This window comes from Anticarsia gemmatalis, chromosome 5 (assembly GCF_050436995.1).
Source record: "Anticarsia gemmatalis isolate Benzon Research Colony breed Stoneville strain chromosome 5, ilAntGemm2 primary, whole genome shotgun sequence".
In the NCBI taxonomy this organism is placed as follows: Eukaryota; Metazoa; Arthropoda; class Insecta; order Lepidoptera; family Erebidae; genus Anticarsia; species Anticarsia gemmatalis.
Window position 1 is genome coordinate 14,164,164 of NC_134749.1, and position 23,205 is coordinate 14,187,368.

Here is a 23,205-nt window from a genome sequence, read left to right on the forward strand (position 1 = left end):
TTGTTAAGTATAAGGTAGTAACACTACTGCAAACAGTAATATGTACATATATTATATTCGTACGAAGTAAATAAACCATGCACAGTAACAACAACGGTGCAACTAACACATACTGAATACGACTTGTTAATCAAAGTGTTATGTTTCGCTGTGAATATGTTATTGTACTGTAACCAGCCATGATTTTGTAAATTAAAATTGATTAGATTGCATGTAGTGAATTAAAACATAATCTAATATTGTTGATTACATATTTAAATAAAATATATATTAATTTTAACCTGTAACAATCCCTTTTCCATTTAAGGGTCTTCTCCCGAAATGAGGGATGAGTAACCAAATACAGGTTGTAAACTGCATAGTTGAATAACTTATTTAAAAGACTCTCTGGGATGCAATGCTTCAGATGATTATTAAAACATTTATTGTTAATTATTTCTTTCTCACACAACAAACCAAAAACTTCAAAAGTATACCTATCATTAATACAACTATATCAACAAAAACTGTAACATCAATGTACACATTTCCTTGTATCTTTATAAAATTGAGCTAGATAATTAGAAGCGGCATTTACTGCAGAATCCTGATCAACTAAACAAAAAACAATTATAATTAAATGTAAAGCGAAACAAAACAATGTGATAACTAGTATATTTATTGAAACCTTAGTGCTGTATAATTCAGATTCATTAAACGAGTGGAAGACGTATCACATCTAATTTATAATACATCTGTGTAAGACTAACCCCCGTTTTTTGAGGAAAATTTTGTAGTTTATCTATTCAATAGCGTTTAAGCTCATACATAAAGATGCTATTGAATAGATAAACTACCGCTAAAAGTACTCAGAAACCTAACATAAGTGACAACAAAAGAGGTACGTACATTTCTACACTCAAGCTCAAACCGCTGACATGTAATGTCAACGGTTATAATTCAAAAGTCGTCTACATATCCATGAAATAAGAGCCGCTGACATTTGTGACACAAGAAGGCTTATCATCTTTCTCAGTTGACAACTTACTAGTGTACGTCAAATTGACAGCCACTATGCAATACACTGCTGATTTGACGTTACGTGCTAATCACTATCATCTAAGGTAGAAATCAATGTACAGTATACTGGCTTTCAAATAGTTATCAACTGAGATACGTGATACGCATACAGGTCGTCGTTTTTAAGTAGACTCCATTAGACACTACGTTAATGTTCCACTGCATAAGGTGAGATCTTATAGTGTGTAGCTCTGTATGCACAAGGCCGGTCAAGTGAAACAACTTGGCATTCTTCCAAAGATAAATAGTATAAAACTTTGTAGGTTGATGTTGTTTACCTGAAATACTAAACTATGTGCTATTTGCTTGGTCAACTCTACAATCTATAAATCCTTTAAAAATGTGTCTGAAAAAAGATGATGAAGAATGTTCTTCACTAAGAGAATAAAAAACCTGACAAATTATATGAAAAGACAAAAATCGATTCTTTGTTTCTTTTAAAAGCTACACATTCACTTTCCGATGTCCTTTTTAATATATTCTACCCAAAAAAATATCGTCAGCTAATAGTAATACAACTGTTGAGATAGTAATAGCAATAATATAGGCAAGTAAATTACAAGACTATGACATTTCAAAAAAGGAACGAAAGAACACTCCCACAAGAATGTACACAGTAAAACATATCAACATACAACGAAATAAATAAAAACATAAGCATTATTGACACGAGCGGTGTGTAAAGATCTCATATTTCATGTCCATTACTTCCACGGACTTTCACAATTCCATCTTAAACTAGTAAACAGTGTCCATATTCGACATATACGTTATATTATATTTATTCTTACAGACATAAAAACCGTCGGGCGAACGGAACGTGCGCGGGAATATGAAGAAAGGGGATTTACCCTTGTCAACCAAGAGACGGGAGCTGTAATAACCGTGAGCAACCCAGATAAAAGGAACTCAATAACAACGTGTCTTGATACAATGCTGATGCTGGGAGCCAATGCACGGACTAACGCCTCGCCGTATCAAATCTCATTTACACTACAATTACTTGCACACAAAAATGTGTATTAGATTGATTGATGGTATGTGAAATACTCCGTAGCGCATTTCTTTACAGTCGGTATTAGTTTGAAATTTAAAATGTACTGCCAAAATAGTTCTTACGAAGTCTAGTAGAGGCGCTAAACAGATTTTCGTGTATATTTTCTCGATAGCTAGCCGGTTGCCGGTAGTCGATAGAAGTAGAGAATCGAGGCACTGGTGTATTTGAGTATCTGCTAATTTAACTGTACTCGATATTACGTGTTTATTGTGTCTACATCTTGTCCTATATTTTCGTTGAGTTGTTAGTAAAACGACGACTGTGACGTTCCTTTTGAAAAGATTTTACTAGCGCTTTTCTCTTACCAACCTAATAAATATTTGTAATTTTTTACTTTATTTCCACAGGTTATTGCGGCGCAAGATGCTGCGAGGTCGGGACTTATGAGTTTGTCAGAAGATTCCTATCTGGACAGCTCATCACCAATACTACATTTTTTATGGATTCGAATAATGATAATAGTTTAAATTGAAACCAGTAAAGTCTAGTACATAACTTTTATTTTTAAAAATGCGGACACATTTTAAATAATGTAGTAACTGATTTTAATTAGTAGGTGCGTTCATATGCATCAATTGTTCATTAATATGCATGTTCTTCAAATATTTTGGATTCTTTTCTTCTGTCATATAATCTTAAATCATAAATTCTTTTCTGATAGACTCCAATGAAATAGTATTTATTTTAAACATCTTTTTTTGATAGCACTCTACATATATTATATTATTTAAAATATCTGAAGCTTGTCATTCAGTTTGGTTTGTGTTCCATATCAAAATTAGTATTCATTTATCACCTGTTATTTCCTGTTCATATTCTTCCTTACTTGAGTCATTTTCAAACACCATATTCTTATTTACCGACTGCTACCGTAACCGGTTAAATACAGTAGTCATCAGTTTTTAAATTCATCTTTTGTGCCAAATTAAATACTGGTGGTTCATTCATTAGCAGCATTTCGTAGTTTATACTATATTTCTGTTTAAAACTTTTTGTTGATATATTATATTCTATTTTTGCGATCTTAGTATTTATTTCTTTTGTATGGAATATTTTTGGCGCTACGACAATCTACAAAATTGCTAAGGCTGTTTTAGAACCTAAATTGTTTGCTGTTTTCTTTTTATCTGCTAACGTTCTTCGATTGTTGCTGTCGTTGGTACTATCTTTACTAAAATATCATAATTTTACTATGTTCTTTCTTCCTTTTATTTAGAATTTTGTTAGGTACTCAGAAAGTTTGATAAATATCACTCATTCAGGAGATCTTGAAGCTTCGGTAATGTAGGAGCATCAGTCGTTTCGCCTTCAGTTTTCGTGTATTCTACCCAAGTTGCCGCTAGAGAAACAATACAGGAAAAGTGAAGTCTACCCGGCCGTTGCTTGACTTACACCGTCGATGTGACCTTTCAGTGTATGGGTTTCTTTGTTAACTCTTAAAACTTCATCACATACACTTTTATCTTCAAGAGAATCTAATCCACATACTATTGGAATATTTTTCTTCTCAACGCTCTCAAGTGTATCTTCACAGACCCATGTTTCAAACTTCCGTCATCTTCTTCAATTTTGTTCTCTATTGCTGCTCCATGAGTGATTGTTGAAAGTGTAAATGAAGATGCAGAATAAATTTATTTTTTACAAAGCCAATTGTGTTCTTCTTTCATTTTTGTTGCCGAATAAAATATATATACTGATCCGTCTTTTATAGTCACGATTTCTAATTAAAATTATTTGAATACTCAAATCATGGCGTAAAGCAGTAAATTTTAGTAGTTTTATAATATTTGTAAAATGATATGGGATAGTAGCAGAATGTAGGTATTTGATTACAATACAATATAATGAAAAAATATTAATCTGGAACTATAAAACAGTTTTGAAATTAAACAAATTTTCTTTTACATCGCGAATTATTTACATTTATTGTTTATTTATTTACATTAGATTATTAAAAAGTATTTATTATTTATTTGTCGCAAATTGATAAATTTATATTTTGTTGTAAGCTAGATTAAAATTCGGTAACGTGACCGTTATAATCTAGGGTAACCTCGACAAGAAGCTCGGGCACCTTATGCCTTATATCGCACTAATATAAAGGACGATATTTTCAATTTTCATATAATCCTAACTCTATCCAAAACAAAGGTTCAGTTTATATTTTTTTTTTATAATTTTAAAGCACTCAGAATTAAATCTTACTGTAAAAGACGAGCCCACCCTTTGTTCTAGTTAGCATTAAATGATTTTTGAAGGCATGAAGTATACGTAGTATCTATAACAAAATTATAATGCACTGGTTTCCTGTTTCCACCGGCGACTTTGTCTGCATGTAAAGAATTCCCGGGGTAAAAAAGTAGTTTGTGTTAACCAAAGTTGCAAACTATCAGTGAAAAAAATTTGGCATTATTGAGCACTAAAAATTCTAACATCCAAACCTTCGTATTTATAATATTAGTTAAAATTAAAGTACAATTCAAAAACCTGGATGTCGAACTAGTTTTTTGAGTAAATCAGCGTTCTACAAACAAGACTGCCTCCTTAGCGCAGTGGTTTAGGTTACCATGCCAAGATCATTGCATCGAGAGGTCGTGGGTTCGATTCCCACACGGAGCAATTATTTGTGCGATCCACAAATAATTGTTTCGGGTCTGGTTGTGCTTTGTGCCCGTTGTTTGTGTCTTTTTCAAAGTCCCCGCGACTCAAAACAAATCGTTGGTGCGGGCATGGTCTTAAAAAAAATAACAGAATTCAATCGAACTATGGCAACAAGGCACTGAAATCTCGAGTGCTGTAAACATGAAACTATAAGAATGTGCTTGGTCTAATATTTCTGTAAGCACTTTGAAGGAATGCAAGGTCTCTTTTTATCTTTTTTCTCTTATTCTGTTACAATTATTAGCTTACTTTACTGTATTTTCAAAATAAGTAACTGAGTAACTTTGTGATACAAACATATAGGTGAGTTCAATATTTTTCAACAAGCTTCGAATCAACTTTTGTTTTTCTAGTTCAGACCAAAGAAAACGAGTCTGCATCGTCTTAGAGTGTATTTACAATACATTTTCAGTATTTTAATGTACGACAATGTAATAACCACTTGTTTATAATTATCCCTGCCTTATATCCCACACGCGACTCGATCCGACTTTTCGCCATTATTTCCCAGACTTTATCTATTTATCAATTTACACAACGCAATCAAATTATACATAAAATAATAAAACAGGTATATGGTATTGATTGGTCCAGTATGACCAGTAAGTCACGTTGCTAGAAAAGTTTGTAAGGATTGTACGAATGTACATGGTACTATGGCTTCTGCCGACAAAAAAGGCGTGATATTATGTAAGTTTGCATATATAATATATAATATAATAATAAACTTTATTTCGGAATAAAATATCCATACAGTTTTGTTACTATGTTAAACTTACGTGCTAACTTACTTTCTACTTCAAATATGTGTATGACGCCCTATGGGTCGTCATCCAATGCCACATTATAGGGCTGTCGGTTCTATTAGCTGCAGTAGCTATAAGCGTGTTGGGGCTATCGCGCACTCGCCGCATGATGGAGGCTGTACGAGAACGCATTATTGCGTAAAAGTCTGGAACGCCTGCTTCTGCAAACATTCTAGATGCACTGCAAAAGCGCGGTAGCCCCAGCATCACCCGGAAGGCGTTATTATATTGAACTCGCAGAGCACTGAACGAGCCTTGCGTATACTTGACCCATAGGGCGCACGTGTACATAGACTGGCAGTATGCTCTAAAAAGAGATATATGTATTATGTAAAACAATAAAAAGTCTTAAATCCGATAAAACAATTTTATTATAACAAAAATCTTATATTTTAGTTTAAAATCACCAAAAATCGGTAGGCAATGTTTTTCTTACCGTTGCTTTTGTAGTTGTAGAGTACATAGTACTTCTCGTAGAGCCTGTCAATCTCTTAATTTTCTGGCCGTACCAGGACGCGTCTCTGTGAAATTTATGTGTATACGGTTTAGTACCTAGGACCCAAAGGTGTGTTGTAAAGTAAGACATGTGTGGACCCTTTGTAGGAAAAGTCTCATTGTAAGTTCGAGCTCGACATTTGTCCGCGCATATCGGTGGTTCTGTTGTTGTTGTTGTTGTTGTTGTTGTTGTTGTTGTTGTTGTTGTTGATTGCGTTGTCTTAGTGGTTGTTGTCGCATTATTGCTAGGCTGCTGTACTGTCTGCTGTACTGTCTGCTGTACTGTTGTTGTTGTATTTACTGTGACTTGTAATAATTGTCGGCTGGTTCTAGTCCCTTCAGTGGTAACAGATGAATCTTCATATTCATTCAATATATAATAGTCCTGACCGTCTTCAGCACCAAAATATGCTTCAGTAGTATCCTTTTCATCTTTGTAAATGACTATTTTGTAGTCATTGCAACCGTTGTAGTTGTCTTCAAGAGAATCTAATCCACAGACAATCTGACCAAAATTTTTTCTTGCTACCAATTTTGTGAAGTTAACTTTTTTCGCGAGTTTCAAATTTCTAGTAACATTCCTGATATTCCTAGATTCATTCATCTTAACAGTTACTCTTTCTATGGGTTTTTCGCTGTCTCTTGATACAGGAAACGAGATCACTGAATATAATTGTATAACAATTATTATAAATGCCATCTTCTTAAATAAAATCTCCAACATTTTTTTGTGAACTAAACAAGGAATATGCAAGCAATGGTTTGTTCCATCTAAAAAAGTTAATTAAAAATGTGTTTGTACATTGAAATCATAGCATGATAATTACTTCTAAGATTGGTAAGATGACGTAATGTGGATATGTTTTTGTACAGTACTATTTTGTTATTACAATAACACTCGTAAATTCTTATATCGCAAAAATATATACTTTTTTTATAATTACATTACATTAATGGTAGAAAAGAAATATTATCAAAATATCATCGCTGCTTTGCTTAGTAATAAATTTATAAAAAAACCTTATTTGAAAATACTTATAAAAGTGATCAAACGCAATATCTTCTATTTAATATAATGTCCTCCTAGTCGATTCCGGGTGCAGGACTTTGTTTATAGCGTCCAAGTGTGTGCACAATACACAATACACTCTTTATTCTTTCTCTCTCATAACCCGGTGGGACGGAATACCGACGCGACCAGTGAGGGGTCAGGCGCAGGTCCGACGGCTTTTCGTTCTCTCCGCGGCACGGAGGTCTACGACCTTAACTTCCTGACTCCGGGCAATCTCTGAAAAATTCTTCAATAGAAAATCTCAGAAAAGGCTTTTCGACTCGACCCAAGGTTCGAACCCGAGACCTTTGCGCGGCAGTCGCATACACTACCGAGCGCGCCACAGAGGCAGTACACACGTACATTATAGGATTAACCTTCAAACACTCTTTCCCTTTTTGTATAAAAGGTCACAATAAAATATCATAGGCAAATTGTTCTAACACATCAACAATAATGAAATGGTAGCCGGTTGTAATGGCGGTATTAAGCTGTGAGTGGTGATATCTAACATTGCATAATTTTATTATAATAATGCTAGTAATGAAAACTATGTGTTACCTAGCTTATGGCTGCGACTCACTTTGCATAGACCTAATCATTCCCGTTCCTATTCCCGTGATATTTCCGGGATACCAACAACTCTCCTTTAACCTACTCAGGCTTTTCCTTTACCGGTTTTCAAAGTATCTTTGTACAAACCTTAATCCACATCGGTTCAGTGATTTGACATGTAGAAAAAACAAACTACTAATTCCTCATTCAAAATATTAGTAGTGATAATTTATTAATACCCAATCTGCAGTGGCTTATATATTTGGATAGGCAAAGTACTTTTTTAATCATCAATTATAGACAGACTGTACAAAACAGGAAGATAGGGGTAAAAAGTAAATAATAAAGTAAGGATTTCATATTAAATATACAAAAACGTAATTACTTAAATTCAATTATATTACAAATTATAATAATTATTCTTCTTGAATTTATCTCCATCACTATTTTCATTGAGGCGCCCGAAGCCGGTTGCACTCACCGGTCGGTAAACGATCTGTGGGTTAAGCAAACCTTGGCACGGTCATTCCAAAGATGGGTGACCGTGGGCATAGTGGTATTTGAACAAGGCGCCTCCGTGCTTCGCAGGGCACGTAAAAAGTCGGTCCCGGTTGTTGTCAGTTAAGATAACAGTCGTTAAGCCACGTCAAAGGCCTTTGGGCGGCTTGAACAACTTTGACACTAGGTTGACCACTAACCATACGACAAGAAGAAGACCATTTTCATTCTTAATTTCTACCAGAAATTAGTTTTAAGAGTAGTCTCCTCAGTATCTGTGTTTGTTGAAGCCATTATAGGTTGGGTACTAGACGTCTCCCCAGTAAACTGGTATACACTCCGACCAAACCAGTACGCGTCCCTCGGTAGAGTCTGCGTCGCAGGCGCTCTGCAACGAAACCAATGCTGTTCTGTATAATAGAACAGTGAGTGTTGTTTGACTTGAGTGGGTGTTGTTTGAGGAAATATTTTCGTCCGGCATTTACCGTGACACGTATACGTTACAGCTGTGGTTGTTGTACTTTCAGTGGTCGTTGTTGGAGCGTCTGTTGCGTTACTTGCTTCTGTTGTTGAGTTAGTTATTTCGGTTGAGATCGTTGTGTTTGTGAAATCGTGCTCTGCAGATTGTGTTGTCGTTTCGTTCCCATCTTCAGAAACATTTTCTTCGTTCCCTTCAGTCTGTGGTTCAGTTTCTTCTTCGTTACCTTCCTCGTTACCTTCTTCACCTTCTTCCCCTCCTTCGCCTTCTCCTTCCTCCCCTCCTTCTTCCTCTCCTTCTTCCTCTCCCTCTTCTTCTCCTTCCTCCCCTCCTTCTTCCTCTCCTTCACCCTCTTCTTCTCCCTCTCCTTCGCCCTCTCCTTCGCCCTCTCCTTCGCCCTCTCCCTCGCCCTCTTCTTCTCCCTCACCTTCTCCCTCTCCTTCTTCCTCTTCGTTGTCTTCTTCTTCTTCCCCTCCTTCCTCCCCTCCTTCATCTTCTTCTTCAACATCGTCGTCACTACCTTGTAAGCTTTCATGGTCGTCGTCTTCTTCACTCTCTTTGCCACCTTCTTCTTCTGCCTCTCCTTCACCCCCTTCTCCACTTTCTACCCCTTCTTCTTTGCTTCCTTCTTCAACTTCCTGCCCACTTCCTCCCCCGCTTTCATCTTCACTATCTTCTTCTCCTACTTCCTCGCTTCCTCCTTCCTCTTTTTCTTCTTCACTCTCTTCATCGAGAAGATGTTCTGTTTCCGATTCATCCTCAGAATTTGTTGATGGATGTTCAGTGACAGAAACATTAGTAGAAGATTGACTTGATATAGTTTCTGTGACCGGCGGTTCGGTCGTTGTTGTTGAAGTAATGGTTGTGTCTGTCGAACTTGTTGCACTTGTAGTGGTTTTTATCGGTTCCCTAGTCCTCGTAAGTAGTGTTTCATTATGCGGATGAAGTGTTATTTTATCTTGCTTACATGAGACCATAAGGACAGACGTAGTTTGTTTTTTCTTTGCATTGCTATATTTTTCAAGACTTCCTAAACTCACATCGTCCTCCAGAGCATCACCATCTAAACGCTGATGTTCCGTCTTTTCTACTTTACTTTTCTTAAGATACTCGTTGCATCCGTTATAATTATCTTCAAAAGAATCTAGTCCACATATTACAGTATTCTCTACTTGTTTTCTCAATGGTCTGAACTTTGGATCAAAGTACCTCAATTTTACAGTTCTTCTCGTTTGTAACGAGAATCCCTCAATATTTCTTTCAATGGTAAATGAAGATGCAGAATACGTGAATAATAATATAAAAAAGCACTCTTTGTTTTTGTTCATCTTGTCCTCAAAGTGAAGTATGGGAAAATAATGAGAAAAATACTTCAAAATCAATCAGTAGATTTAATTCATAGTTGTTTTGCTTTCAAAATCATACCATATGATTTAATTATGGAGATTTTTACTGTAAACCCTTCCAATAATGAAGTAACTCGTGCTTGTTTAAAAAAAACGTTTAAATTAAGATTCAAAGGAATTTGTTAGAATTGTCACATTTAAACACAAGCTGGCAAATGTTAGAGGCTACACAAATTGGTTAAAGTCTCGTTTAAAACTTTTTTACTTATTCGGTTAAGTCTCATTCTTATTGCCATCTTTGCGTATGTGGCAGTAGTGTGCGGTGACGCGCCCATTACTTATGTAGTCATAGGCTCGCCCGCTATTTCACGGGACTAATATTGTTAATAGATACGTGGGCACATTTTCAAATACTACCTATATCACTTTTGAGTTTCATATTCTTGATATTATGAACATGCGTAATAATATAAGAGACTGAAATTGTTGAAAATCTTGATATATTTTCACTGTACCGACAACGACCTACGTACTTTAAATATATTATGTAACCAAATAAACCTTTTCTTATATTCTGCACCATAATATACGTATAATTTATAGAGAACAAAAGAGTAGAGCTTATCTATCTTTTATCCGTTTTTGCAACGTGCATAATAATTATGATACTCCTAGTGTTGCATCCATAGGCTGCGTTTACCAATAGATCACTATTTGCCAAGAATCTGTATAAAAATGTCAAATATATTATTACTTTCCACCCAGGGAGAATAAAAAACGAATGCTCTTTTTCGCAAATTTATTTTGGTATGCTTGTATTAAAATGATCAAACTGGTTTAACATAATATTTTAAGGAGTCCAAGAGTCCTGAACGTAAGCATTACCTTGAGCAATGTGAAGCTTGTGTCTCATACGATGCATATTTTCATTCCCTTCAAGAGGTAAAAAACAAATATTCAATCTCGTTATTTATTCAATATCATTTATTACTGGTGACTAGAAATCAATATTATTAATTATATTATTTACAAAGTACGGCTATCTATTTTTGTACTATAATACAGTTCACAATACAAAAAGCTTATCAAATATTGCTACAGATTTTTTTCAGAAGCGCTGACGAGATTTAGAAATTATTTCGATAGCAAGCTGACTGTCACTACTCAGTAGTGAGTAGAGTCAGTTTTTATACAATATTGTCGTCTCAGAAATGGGGTTTACAAAATGCAGAACAGAACCAACTGCCATTAATGACATGTTTTGTAAAAACTTTAATATCAAAGTACGTATTTGCTGTGTAGTTCCCTTTTCTCATCAATACGGACAATTCGTTTAATATTTTGTGATGTTGTCACGAAGATCATTTTGGTACTAAAGTGTTTGCTTTGTTCTTGCAGTTATGAACTTAGAATTTGCTACCATTATTTTTGAAATCGTATCCCCTTTCTTATTTAGATTTTTAGTAGCTCGATATTTAGTTTTCGGTTCCTGATCAGGCTCCTTTGTGTTATGATCAACATGATCAGGATCTTCAGGGTCGGGACTTTCTTGATCAGGCTCCTCAGTATCATGATCCTCTTGATCAGGCTGCTCAGTATCATGATCTTCTTGATCAGGTTGCTCAGTATCATGACCTTCTTGATCAGGTTTCTCAGTATCGTGATCTTCTTGATCAGGCTGCTCAGTATCATGATCTTCTTGATCAGGTTGCTCAGTATCATGACCTTCTTGATCAGGCTGCTCAGTATCATGACCTTCTTGATCAGGCTCCTCAGTATCATGATCTTCTTGATGAGGCTCCTCAGTATCATGATCTTCTTGATCAGGCTCCTCAGTATCATGATCCTCTTGATCAGGCTGCTCAGTATCATGATCTTCTTGATCAGGTTGCTCAGTATCATGACCTTCTTGATCAGGTTTCTCAGTATCGTGATCTTCTTGATCAGGCTGCTCAGTATCATGATCTTCTTGATCAGGTTGCTCAGTATCATGACCTTCTTGATCAGGCTGCTCAGTATCATGACCTTCTTGATCAGGCTCCTCAGTATCATGATCTTCTTGATGAGGCTCCTCAGTATCATGATCTTCTTGATCAGGCTGCTCAGTATCATGATCTTCTTGATCAGGCTCCTCAGTATCATGATCCTCTTGATCAGGCTGCTCAGTATCATGATCTTCTTGATCAGGTTGCTCAATATCATGACCTTCTTGATCAGGCTGCTCAGTATCATGATCTTCTTGATCAGGCTCCTCAGTATCATGATCTTCTTGATGAGGCTCCTCAGTATCATGACCTTCTTGATCAGGCTCCTCAGTATCATGATCTTCTTGATCAGGCTGCTCAGTATCATGACCTTCTTGATCAGGCTGCTCAGTATCATGATCTTCTTGATCAGGCTGCTCAGTATTATGATCATCATGGTCAGGATCTTCGTCGTTAAGTTCTTCGTTATCAGGATCTTCCGTATCAGGACTTTCGTGATCAGGATCTTCCGTATCAGGACTTTCGTGATCAGGATCTTCCGTATCAGGACTTTCGTGATCAGGATCACCAGTGTTGGGACTTTCATGATCAGGATCCTCTGTATTATTTTCATCAGGATCGGCATCTTCAGTTTCAGTCGCATTCGTAGCTTCAGTAGTTTGGTTTGCCGGATTTGTAGTTGTAACATCTTCAGTTTCAGAAACCTCAGTATTGGGACTATCAGGGGCAGGATCTTCAGTGTCGGGACTATCGTGATCAGGATCTTCAGTGTCGGGACTATCGTGATCCGGATCTTCAGTATCAGGACTATCGTGATCAGGATCTTCAGTATCAGGACTTTCATGGGCAGGCTCTTCTGGATTATCTTCATCGTGATTGGTTTGGTTTGCCGGTTTTGTAGTTGTAACATCTTCAGTTTTAGGAACCTCAGTGTTGGGACTATCGTGATCGGGATCTTCAGTGTCGGGACTCTCGTGATCGGGGTCTTCAGTGTCGGGACTCTCGTGATCGGGATCTTCAGTGTCGGGACTCTCGTGATCGGGATCTTCAGTGTCGGGACTCTCGTGATCGGGATCTTCAGTGTCGGGACTCTCGTGATCGGGATCTTCAGTGTCGGGACTATCGTGATCGGGATCTTCAGTGTCGGGACTATCGTGATCAGGATCTTCAGTATCGGGACTATCATGATCAGGATCCTCTGTTGTATGATCTTCGTCATCAGGATTTCCCGTATCAGGACTTTCATGATCAGGATCCTCTGGATTATCTTCATCATGATCGGGATCTTGAGTTTCAGTCGCATTCGTAGCTTCAGTAGTTTGGTTTGCCGGATTTGTAGTTGTAACATCTTCAGTTTCAGAAACCTCAGTATTGGGACTATCGTGATCAGGATCTTCAGTATCAGGACTGTCGTGATCGGGATCTTCAGTGTCGGGACTCTCGTGATCGGGGTCTTCAGTGTCGGGACTCTCGTGATCGGGATCTTCAGTGTCGGGACTATCGTGATCGGGATCTTCAGTGTCGGGACTATCATGATCCGGATCATCAGTGTCAGGACTATCGTGATCAGGATCTTCAGTATCGGGACTATCATGATCAGGATCCTCTGTTGTATGATCTTCGTCATCAGGATTTCCAGTATCAGGACTTTCATGATCAGGATCCTCTGGATTATCTTCGTCATGATCAGGATCTTCAGTTTCAGTCGCATTCGTAGCTTCCGTAGTTTGGTTTACCGGTTTTGTAGTTGTAACATCTTCAGTTTCAGAAACCTCAGTATTGGGACTATCGTGATCAGGATCTTCAGTATCAGGACTGTCGTGATCGGGATATTCAGTGTCGGGACTCTCGTGATCGGGGTCTTCAGTGTCGGGACTCTCGTGATCGGGATCTTCAGTATCGGGACTATCATGATCAGGATCCTCTGTTGTATGATCTTCGTCATCAGGATTTCCCGTATCAGGACTTTCATGATCAGGATCCTCTGGATTATCTTCATCATGATCGGGATCTTGAGTTTCGGTCGCATTCGTAGCTTCAGTAGTTTGGTTTGCCGGATTTGTAGTTGTAACATCTTCAGTTTCAGAAACCTCAGTATTGGGACTATCGTGATCAGGATCTTCAGTATCAGGACTGTCGTGATCGGGATCTTCAGTGTCGGGACTCTCGTGATCGGGGTCTTCAGTGTCGGGACTCTCGTGGTCAGGATCTCCAGTGCTGGGACTATCGTGATCAGGATCTTCAGTGTCGGGACTATCGTGATCAGGATCTTCAGTGTCGGGACTATCGTGATCAGGATCTTCAGTGTCGGGACTATCGTGATCAGGATCTTCAGTGTCGGGACTATCGTGATCAGGATCTTCAGTGTCGGGACTATCATGATCAGGATCTTCAGTATCAGGAGTATCATGATCAGGCCCCTCTGGATTATCATCTTCAGTTTCAGTCGCACTCGTAGCTTCAGCAGTTTGGTTTACCGGTTTTGTAGTTGTATCATTTTCAGTTTCAGGATGTTCGGTATCTGGTTCATCTGTATGAGGGTCCTCAGGATCTCCATTGTCAGTTTCACTTGTAGATTCAGTAGATGGCTTTGTTATTTTTGTTGTTGATTTTGTTTCATCAGGATCTTCATAGTCGGGATCTTCTGTTGTACTTGATGTAGTCGCTTTTGTAGTGGACGTTGTCATTTCTGTAGTTACTGGTGTCGTTTGTGTTGTTGGTGTCGTCTTCTTTGTAGTTGTTGTCTTTTCTGTTGTTGTAGTTGTCGCTTTGGTAGTCACTGTCGTCTTTTTTGTGGTAGGTGTTGTCGCTTTTGTAGTTGCCGGTGTCTTTTTAGTGGTAGGCGTTGTTTTCTTTGAAGTAACTGGGGTCTTTTTTGTTGTTGCCGTTGTTTTTTTGGTAGTAGGCGTTGTCTTTTTTGTAGTTACTGTGGTCTTTTTTGTTGTTACCGGCGGCTTTTTTGTGGTTGCTGGCGTTTTTTTCGTAGTTGCCGTTGTCTTTTTTGTAGTCACTGGCGTTTTTTTCGTAGTAACCGTTGTCTTCTTTGTAGTTACTGGCGGCTTTTTTGTAGTTACCGGTGTCTTCTTTGTAGTAACTGGTGTCTTTTTTGTAGTGGCCGTTGTTTTCTTTGTAGTTACCGGAGGCTTTTTTGTAGTTACTGGTGTCTTCTTTGTAGTTACTGGAGGCTTTTTTGTCGTTACCGGTGTCTTTTTTGTAGTAACCGGCGGTTTTGTGGTAGCAACCGGAGGCTTTTTGGTAGTTGCTGGAGTCTTTTTGGTAGTAGCCGGAGGCTTTTTTGTTGTTACGGGTGTCTTTTTTGTAGTAACTGGGGGCTTTTTGGTAGTAACCGGAGGCTTTTTCGTAGTAACCGGAGGCTTTTTCGTAGTAACAGGAGGCTTTTTTGTAGTTAATGGAGGCTTCTTTGTAGTTACTGCGGGCTTTTTTGTAGTTACCGGAGGCTTCTTTGTAGTTGCTGCAGGCTTTTTTGTAGTTGCTGCAGGCTTTTTTGAGGGGGCCACGGGCCTTTTTGTATTTGTTTGGGGCCTTTTAACTACTGCCGCTTTCTTTCTTATAGTCACTGCAGTCTCTTTCCTAGCGTTAAAAAAGTTTTTTACAGAAATTTTTGCATTCGTCTTTTTCGTTATTGTCTTGCTCTGTTTTCGATTCAATAGTATATTTTTATCCCCTATCCCTTGGCGTACAGAACCTCCTCCAGGATAAATTGGAATATCACGATCATTGTCAAAATTGTCATCTTCTGAACTATTTAGCGAGATGCTAGATAAATACGCATAACCGGTGCTATCATTTTTCAGGACATAATCGTTACAGCCGTTGTAATTGTCTTCAAGAGAATCTAATCCACAGACAATTTGGCCATATTTTTTTGGTTCCATGGACTTGATTACTTCTTGATACTTTTGATTCGAGTTTGAGCTTGATTCTTCTATTTTGTTTAACATCGACGGTTTATCAATACTCCGAAGAATAAATGTAAAACTACATTTTATACACAACAAATAAAATAATATTACAAATGTCATGATTTCGTGTAATCAACGCTGTAGATTAATTCTCAATGAAATTTTAGGTACGAATACGAGTATTATTTTAATTTAAGTCGTTTGATAAGAAAGGCAAAACCGATAAAAAATAAACATCTTTATAACACGTGTATTCCGATTGAAAAAAAAAAGAATATTGTCATTCTTTCGTAGTTTTCAGTGCGCACCAAAAGTAATAACTTACAAGCAATTCTACATTTTAATTGCAAGTCTAATACATGAATTAATATTTATAAGGCGTATAAAATACACCCACATTTGGCCACTTGCCCCTAAAAGCTTGCTATAGCAGGCGAGACTATGGCTACACAACGGGCATGTCACCAAATTCCGGGCTACTACTGAGAATAATCTAAAATAATATTAAAAAAAAGAGCTATTTCACTTTGCTTGACCCGGGAATCCAACCAGAAACCTTGAGTTCAACAGTCGTATACACTACTGATCCAAAGTAACTTGTGTTAGTTTGTCTCGAACATAAATTAAACCCGGGAAACGTTTGACATAGATGTTTTTTCTTAAGGAATGACATGGTTGATGACGATACTAAATAACACCTGCATGTACCCTATTTGATGTGAAATAAATATATTTTATCTTTTACCACCTTTGCCTTTAACCGGTTTAATCACATCTATATTGCCATCTTTATTACGTCCACATAAATAATATGTTTTTTTATGGTCATAACTTTTAAACTCTCGCGTTGTTGTATAATATTAGAGTATAGGAATTAACGCATTTTATTCCTTAACCCATACATGGCAAACGCGATGGAATGAAGACCTTACCCCTCCTTCGATTGGGAGAAACCCTTGCCGAGCAGTGGGACAGTAATGGGTTAATAAAAGAAAGGTATTAATATAATATTTTAGTTATGATTCGCTGTTAAATTTTTTTGTCTCATCTACTTATAAAAGTTTAAGGAAACTAGGTAAATAAATATTTCCCATATATCACATATACCCTAGGCTATTTGAAACTTTGTCATCTTTTAACTTATCCATGTGTTACACATTTTTTCAAGGTTAAATCAAATATCCAGTCTCATTGTTCATTCAATATCATCTTTATTACAAATTAATAACAACTAGAAACTATATTATACTAGATTTACAATATACTTGGATTTTTTTGGCTAAAATAATTAATAATAAATGTACATATAATTAGAAGAAATGCTTTTAATTATACAATTATACATTACCTTATATCGAATCATTGTAAAAGTATTACTAAAACAAAAATAATAAACGTACTATATTAAACATAATGTCACACCTTTTTCACATCGGGCAGAGACCCAGCAATGCCACGTGGTTCCATATTTTCAAAAGTATATTATTATATTTTCAAGAATAATATACTTTTTAAAGCTACGTAATAAAGTTCTTTCTGCAAGCATACATACAATGTTACTGTGTAAAGTGGTATTATGTATATTACAAAGATCACATTGTTTGAGACAAGCTGTGCAGTCTTGTGCTATTTCTACTTTTGTACAGTCTTCTCCAAAAATCGTTAGATTGTGTTGTAGTTGCTTCAGTCGCAACTAGAATCGGCGCCGTGCTTGACGTGGGACCGTCCTTCGGAGATATTTTTTGTTCAAACCAAGACGCATCTCTCGGTATTTTTTGCGTTAAAGGCGGACCATTTGCCCACAAAATTGCCGTCAAATATGGAATTACATGCCCTTTTGTTGGCACCGTATATGGAAACACTCGAGTCCAGCATTTACCTTCACAGATATGTGTGTTATTCCTTGTCGTAGAATCTCGTGTTGCTTGTTGAGCAGTTGTTGAACCTCCGCTTGCAGTGCTTGGACTTTTTGTAATAGGATCCTCCGTATCAGGATCCTCTGGGTCATAATCTTCGTCATCGGAATCTTCATCCTCAGGATCTTCATTGTCAGGATCTTCTGTTGCTGCAGTATCATCTTCAGGGTCGGTACGAAGATCATCTGTACTAGAGTAGTCTGACTCTGTTATAACTGTATCTTCTGTTGGTTTTGCAGGTCGAGTCCTTTTTGTAGTTGTATCATCACCATCGCCGGGATTGCCGTTGTCAGGGTCCACCGTATTCGGATCTTCATAGTCAGGATCTCTAGTAATGGAAGGTTTTGTCTTTATTGAAGTGGTTTTTGTAACTGGCTTAGTCTTTTTCGTACTTGTCTGATTTTCATCGTCAGGTTTTTCATTATCAGGAATTTTTGTACTGGTTTCTTCTTCATAATAGTCAGGTTTAATATCAGAGGAAGTTTTCGTATTTTTTGAAGGCGTTTTTGTAACAGGTTTAGTCTTTTTTGTTGTCGTTTTTGTAGCAGGTCTAGTCCTTTTTGTAGTCGTATCATCTTCACCATCAGGATTGCCGCCATCAGTGTCCACTGTATTTGGATCTTCGTAGTCAGGACCTACAGCTGTGGAGGGTTTCGTTTTTTTTGTGGTGCTTTTTGTTGGTTTTGTAGGTCGAGTATTTTTTGTAGTTGTATCATCTCCATCACTGGGATCGCCATTGCCAGGGTGTCCAGTCGTGGAAGGTTTAGTCTTTTTTGTTGTCGTTTTTGTAGCAGGTCTAGTCCTTTTTGTTGTTGTATCATCTCCATCCTCAGGGTCCTCATAGTCGAGATCTCCAGTCGTGGAAGGTATAGTCTTCTTCGTTGTCGTTTTTGTAGCAGGTCTAGTCCTTTTTGTAGTTGTATCATCTCCATCACCAGGATTGCCACTGCCAGGGTCCATTGTATTAGGGTCTTCATAGTCAGGATCTTCATTCGTAGAGGGTTTTGTCTTTTTCGTGGTGCTTTTTGTCGGTTTTGTAGCTGGTTTAGTCTTTTTTGTAGTTGTATCATCACCATCGTCGGTATTGCCATTGTCAGGATCTTCATAGTCTGGATCTCCAGTTGTAGAAGGTTTCGTCTTTTTTGTAGTTGTTTTTGTAGTAGGTCTAGTCTTTTTTGTAGTTGTATCGTCTTCATTGTCTGTATTGCCACTGTCCTCATAGTCAGGATCTCCGGTAGTCGAAGGTTTTGTCTTTTTTGTAGTGGTTTTTGTAGTAGGTCTAGTCTTTTTTGTAGTTGTATCGTCTCCGTTATCTGTATTGCCATTGTCAGGGTCTTCATAGTCAGGCTCTCCAGTTGTGGAAGGTTTCGTCTTTTTTGTGGTGGTTTTAGTCGGTTTCGTAGCTGGTTTAGTGGTTTTAGTAGTTGTTTTTGTAGTGGGTCTAGTCTTTTTTGTAGTTGTATCGTCTCCATCATCAGGATTGCCACTATCAGGATCCGCTGTATCCGGATCTTCATAGTCATGATCTCCAGTTGTGGGAGGTCTAGTCTTTTTTGTAGTTGTTTTTGTAGTAGGTCTAGTTTTTTTTGTAGTTGTATTGTCTCCATCATCAGGATTGCCACTATCAGGATCCGCTGTATTCGGATCTTCATAGTCATGATCTCCAGTAGTGGGAGGTCTAGTCTTTTTTGTAGTTGTTTTTGTAGTAGGTCTAGTCTTTTTTGTAGTTGTATTGTCTCCATCATCAGGATTGCCACTATCAGGATCCGCTGTATTCGGATCTTCATAGTCATGATCTCCAGTAGTGGGAGGTCTAGTCTTTTTTGTAGTTGTTTTTGTAGTAGGTCTAGTCTTTTTTGTAGTTGTATCGTCTCCATCATCAGGATTGCCACTATCAGGATCCGCTGTATTCGGATCTTCATAGTCATGATCTCCAGTAGTGGGAGGTCTAGTCTTTTTTGTAGTTGTTTTTGTAGTAGGTCTAGTCTTTTTTGTAGTTGTTTTTGTAGCAGGTCTAGTCTTTTTTGTAGTTGTATCGTCTCCATCGTCTGTATTGCCATTGTCAGGGTCTTCATAGTCAGGATCTCCAGTTGCGGGAGGTCTAGTCTTTTTTGTAGTTGTTTTTGTAGTAGGTCTAGTCTTTTTTGTAGTTGTATTGTCTCCATCATCAGGATTGCTGCCATCAGGGTCCGCTGTATTAGGGTCCTCATGGTCAGGATCTCCGGTAGTCGAAGGTTTAGTCTTTTTTGTAGTTGTTTTCGTAGTAGGTCTAGTCTTTTTTGTAGTTGTTTTTGTAGTTGGTCTAGTTTTTTTTGTAGTTGTATCATCACCATCGTCTGTATTGCCATTGTCAGGGTCTTCATAGTCATGATCTCCGGTTGTAGAAGGTTTCGTCTTTTTTGTGGTGCTTTTAGTCGGTTTCGTAGCTGGTTTAGTATTTTTTGTAGTTGTTTTTGTATTGGGCCTAGTCTTTTTTGTAGTCGTATCATCTCCATCGTCTGTATTGCTGCCATCAGGGTCCGCTGTATTAGGGTCCTCATTGTCAGAATCTCCGGTAGTCGAAGGTTTAGTCTTTTTTGTAGTTGTTTTTGTATTAGGTCTAGTCTTTTTTGTAGTCGTATCGTCTCCATTGTCTGTATCGCCATTGTCAGGGTCTTCATAGTCAGGATCTCTAGTTGTGGAGGGTCTAGTCTTTTTTGTAGTTGTTTTTGTAGTAGGTCTAGTCTTATTTGTAGTTGTTTTTGTAGTGGGTCTAGTCTTTTTTGTAGTTGTTTCATCTCCATCGTCTGGATTGCTGCCATCAGGGTCCGCTGTATTAGGGTCCTCATGGTCAGGATCTCCGGTAGTCGAAGGTTTAGTCTTTTTTGTAGTTGTTTTCGTAGTGGGTCTAGTCTTTTTTGTAGTTGTTTTCGTAGTAGGTCTAGTCTTTTTTGTAGTCGTATCGTCTCCATTGTCTGTATTGCTGCCATCAGGGTCCGCTGTATTGGGGTCCTCATAGTCAGGCTCTCCGGTAGTCGAAGGTTTTGTCTTTTTTGTAGTTGTTTTTGTAGTTGGTCTAGTCTTTTTTGTAGTTGTATCGTCTCCATCGTCTGTATTGTCATTGTCAGTGTCTTCATAGTCGGGATCTCCGGTAGTCGAAGGTTTAGTCTTTTTTGTAGTTGGTCTAGTCTTTTTTGTAGTTGTATCGTCTCCATCGTCTGTATTGCCATTGTCAGGGTCTTCATAGTCAGGCTCTCCAGTTGTGGAAGGTTTCGTCTTTTTTGTGGTGCTTTTAGTCGGTTTCGTAGCTGGTTTGGTATTTTTTGAAGTGGTTTTTGTAGTGGGTCTAGTCTTTTTTGTAGTTGAATCATCTCCATCATCAGGATTGCCACTATCTCGGTCCGCTATATTCGGATCTTCATTGTCAGGATCTCCAGTTGTCGAAGGTCTAGTCTTTTTTGTAGTGGTTTTTTTAGTTGGTCTCGTCTTTTTTGTAGTTGTATCATCTCCATCGTCTGGATTGCTGCCATCAGGGTCCGCTGTATTAGGGTCCTCATAGTCAGGATCTCCGGTCGTCGATGGTTTAGTCTTTTTTGTAGTGGTTTTTGTACTAGGTCTAGTCTTTTTTGTAGTTGTATCGTCTCCATCATCAGGATTGCCACTATCAGGGTCCGCTGTATGAGGATCCTCATAGTCAGGATCTCCGGTAGTCGAAGGTTTTGTCTTTTTTGTAGTTGTTTTTGTAGTTGGTCTAGTCTTTTTTGTAGTTGTATCGTCTCCATCATCAGGATTGCCACTATCAGGGTCCGCTGTATGAGGATCCTCATAGTCAGGATCTCCGGTAGTCGAAGGTTTAGTCTTTTTTGTAGTTGTTTTTGTAGTAGGTCTAGTCTTTTTTGTAGTTGTTTCATCTCCATCGTCTGGATTGCTGCCATCAGGGTCCGCTGTATTAGGGTCCTCATGGTCAGGATCTCCGGTAGTCGAAGGTTTAGTCTTTTTTGTAGTTGTTTTCGTAGTAGGTCTAGTCTTTTTTGTAGTTGTTTTTGTAGTTGGTCTAGTCTTTTTTGTAGTTGTATCGTCTCCATCGTCTGTATTGTCATTGTCAGTGTCTTCATAGTCGGGATCTCCGGTAGTCGAAGGTTTAGTCTTTTTTGTAGTGGGTCTAGTCTTTTTTGTAGTTGAATCATCTCCATCATCAGGATTGCCACTATCTGGGTCCGCTATATTCGGATCTTCATTGTCAGGATCTCCAGTTGTCGAAGGTTTAGTCTTTTTTGTAGTGGTTTTTGTAGTTGGTCTCGTCTTTTTTGTAGTTGTATCATCTCCATCGTCTGGATTGCTGCCACCAGGGTCCGCTGTATGAGGATCCTCATAGTCAGGATCTCCGGTAGTCGAAGGTTTTGTCCTTTTTGTAGTTGTTTTTGTAGTTGGTCTAGTCTTGTTTGTAGTTGTATCGTCTCCATCGTCTGTATTGCCATTGTCAGGGTCTTCATAGTCAGGACTTCCAGTTGTGGAAGGTTTCGTCTTTTTTGTGGTGCTTTTAGTCGATTTTGTAGCTGGTTTAGTAATTTTTGTAGTGGTTTTTGTAGTGGGTCTAGTCTTTTTTGTAGTTGTACTGTCTCCATCATCAGGATTGCCACTATCAGGATCCGCTGTATTCGGATCTTCATAGTCAGGATCTCCAGTAGTGGAAGGTCCAGTCTTTTTCGTGGTGCTTTTCGTCGGTTTTGTAGCTGGATTAGTCTTTTTTGTTGTAGTTTTTGTAGTTTTCACTGTCTTCTTCGTTGTGGTTGTTGTTTTCTTGGATGTGGTGGTTGTTTTCTTAGTGGTTTTTGTTGTCTTTTTCGTGGTTGTTGTGGTTTTTTTCCCGGTCGTTTTAGTATGACTCGGATCAATTATATTTGTGGGATCGGTATAGTCATCATAATTATACTCTGTATATTCATAGGGTACATCTCCTGTGCCCTGACGCAAAGCTATTTCTTCAGTATTAATTTGAATATAAAAATCACTGTCAGAACTGCTATCTACTTTTATATAATTTGGTGAGATGTTAGACAAAAATGCATTTCCTTTACCGTCATATTTCATAACGTAATCGTTGCAGCCGTTGTAATTGTCTTCAAGAGAATCTAATCCACAGACAATTTGGCTAATTTTTTTCGGTTCCATAGACTTGATCAGTTCTTGGTGCTTCCGATTCGAGTTTGGACTAGATTGTTCTATTTTGTTTGCGATTGATGGTTTATCAACAGGACGAAGGATAAATGGAAAACTACATTTTAAACACAACAAACAAATTAATGCTAGAAATATCATGACTTCATATGACCAGTGCTGTAGACTTCTCAACGTTATCTGTATCGCAAACTTTATTTTTAATTATAATTGTTTGA

General features: G+C 37.9%; 2 protein-coding genes and 1 long non-coding RNA gene across 3 annotated transcripts; 1 reads left to right on the forward strand and 2 right to left on the reverse strand.

The window, feature by feature from the left end:
* The first annotated feature begins 690 nt into the window (after positions 1-690).
* Positions 691-3,779, forward strand: LOC142973413 (uncharacterized). Its single transcript, XR_012959500.1, has 3 exons — positions 691-880; positions 1,853-2,096; positions 2,464-3,779. It is a non-coding gene; the product is annotated as an uncharacterized LOC142973413 (long non-coding RNA).
* A 7,287-nt stretch (positions 3,780-11,066) lies between these two features.
* Positions 11,067-14,785, reverse strand: LOC142973223 (uncharacterized). The gene has a single exon (XM_076114860.1). The coding sequence runs from the start codon at positions 14,676-14,678 to the stop codon at positions 11,379-11,381; it is 3,300 nt and encodes a 1,099-aa protein (XP_075970975.1). The 5' UTR covers positions 14,679-14,785; the 3' UTR covers positions 11,067-11,378.
* Positions 14,785-23,143, reverse strand: LOC142973297 (uncharacterized). Its single transcript, XM_076114938.1, has 3 exons — positions 17,511-23,143; positions 15,693-15,768; positions 14,785-15,534 (listed from the first exon to the last, which is right to left on the reverse strand). The coding sequence occupies exons 1-3, from the start codon at positions 23,126-23,128 to the stop codon at positions 14,824-14,826; spliced, it is 6,405 nt and encodes a 2,134-aa protein (XP_075971053.1). The 5' UTR covers positions 23,129-23,143; the 3' UTR covers positions 14,785-14,823.
* Between the last annotated feature and the right edge of the window lie 62 nt (positions 23,144-23,205).

Excerpts from the sequence above, each read along its gene's own strand:
- LOC142973223 (XM_076114860.1), bottom strand. The coding sequence starts at position 14,678 with ATGACAACGTCCACTACAAAAGCGACTACATCAAGTACAACAGAAGAT.
- LOC142973297 (XM_076114938.1), bottom strand. The coding sequence starts at position 23,128 with ATGATATTTCTAGCATTAATTTGTTTGTTGTGTTTAAAATGTAGTTTT. Across the intron at positions 15,769-17,510 it reads CACAGCTTGTCTCAAACAAT|CATCTCGCTAAATAGTTCAG; the intron begins GTGATCTTTGTA and ends GTATTTATCTAG. Across the intron at positions 15,535-15,692 it reads TTTATCCTGGAGGAGGTTCT|GCCCCAAACAAATACAAAAA; the intron begins GTACGCCAAGGG and ends AGTAGTTAAAAG.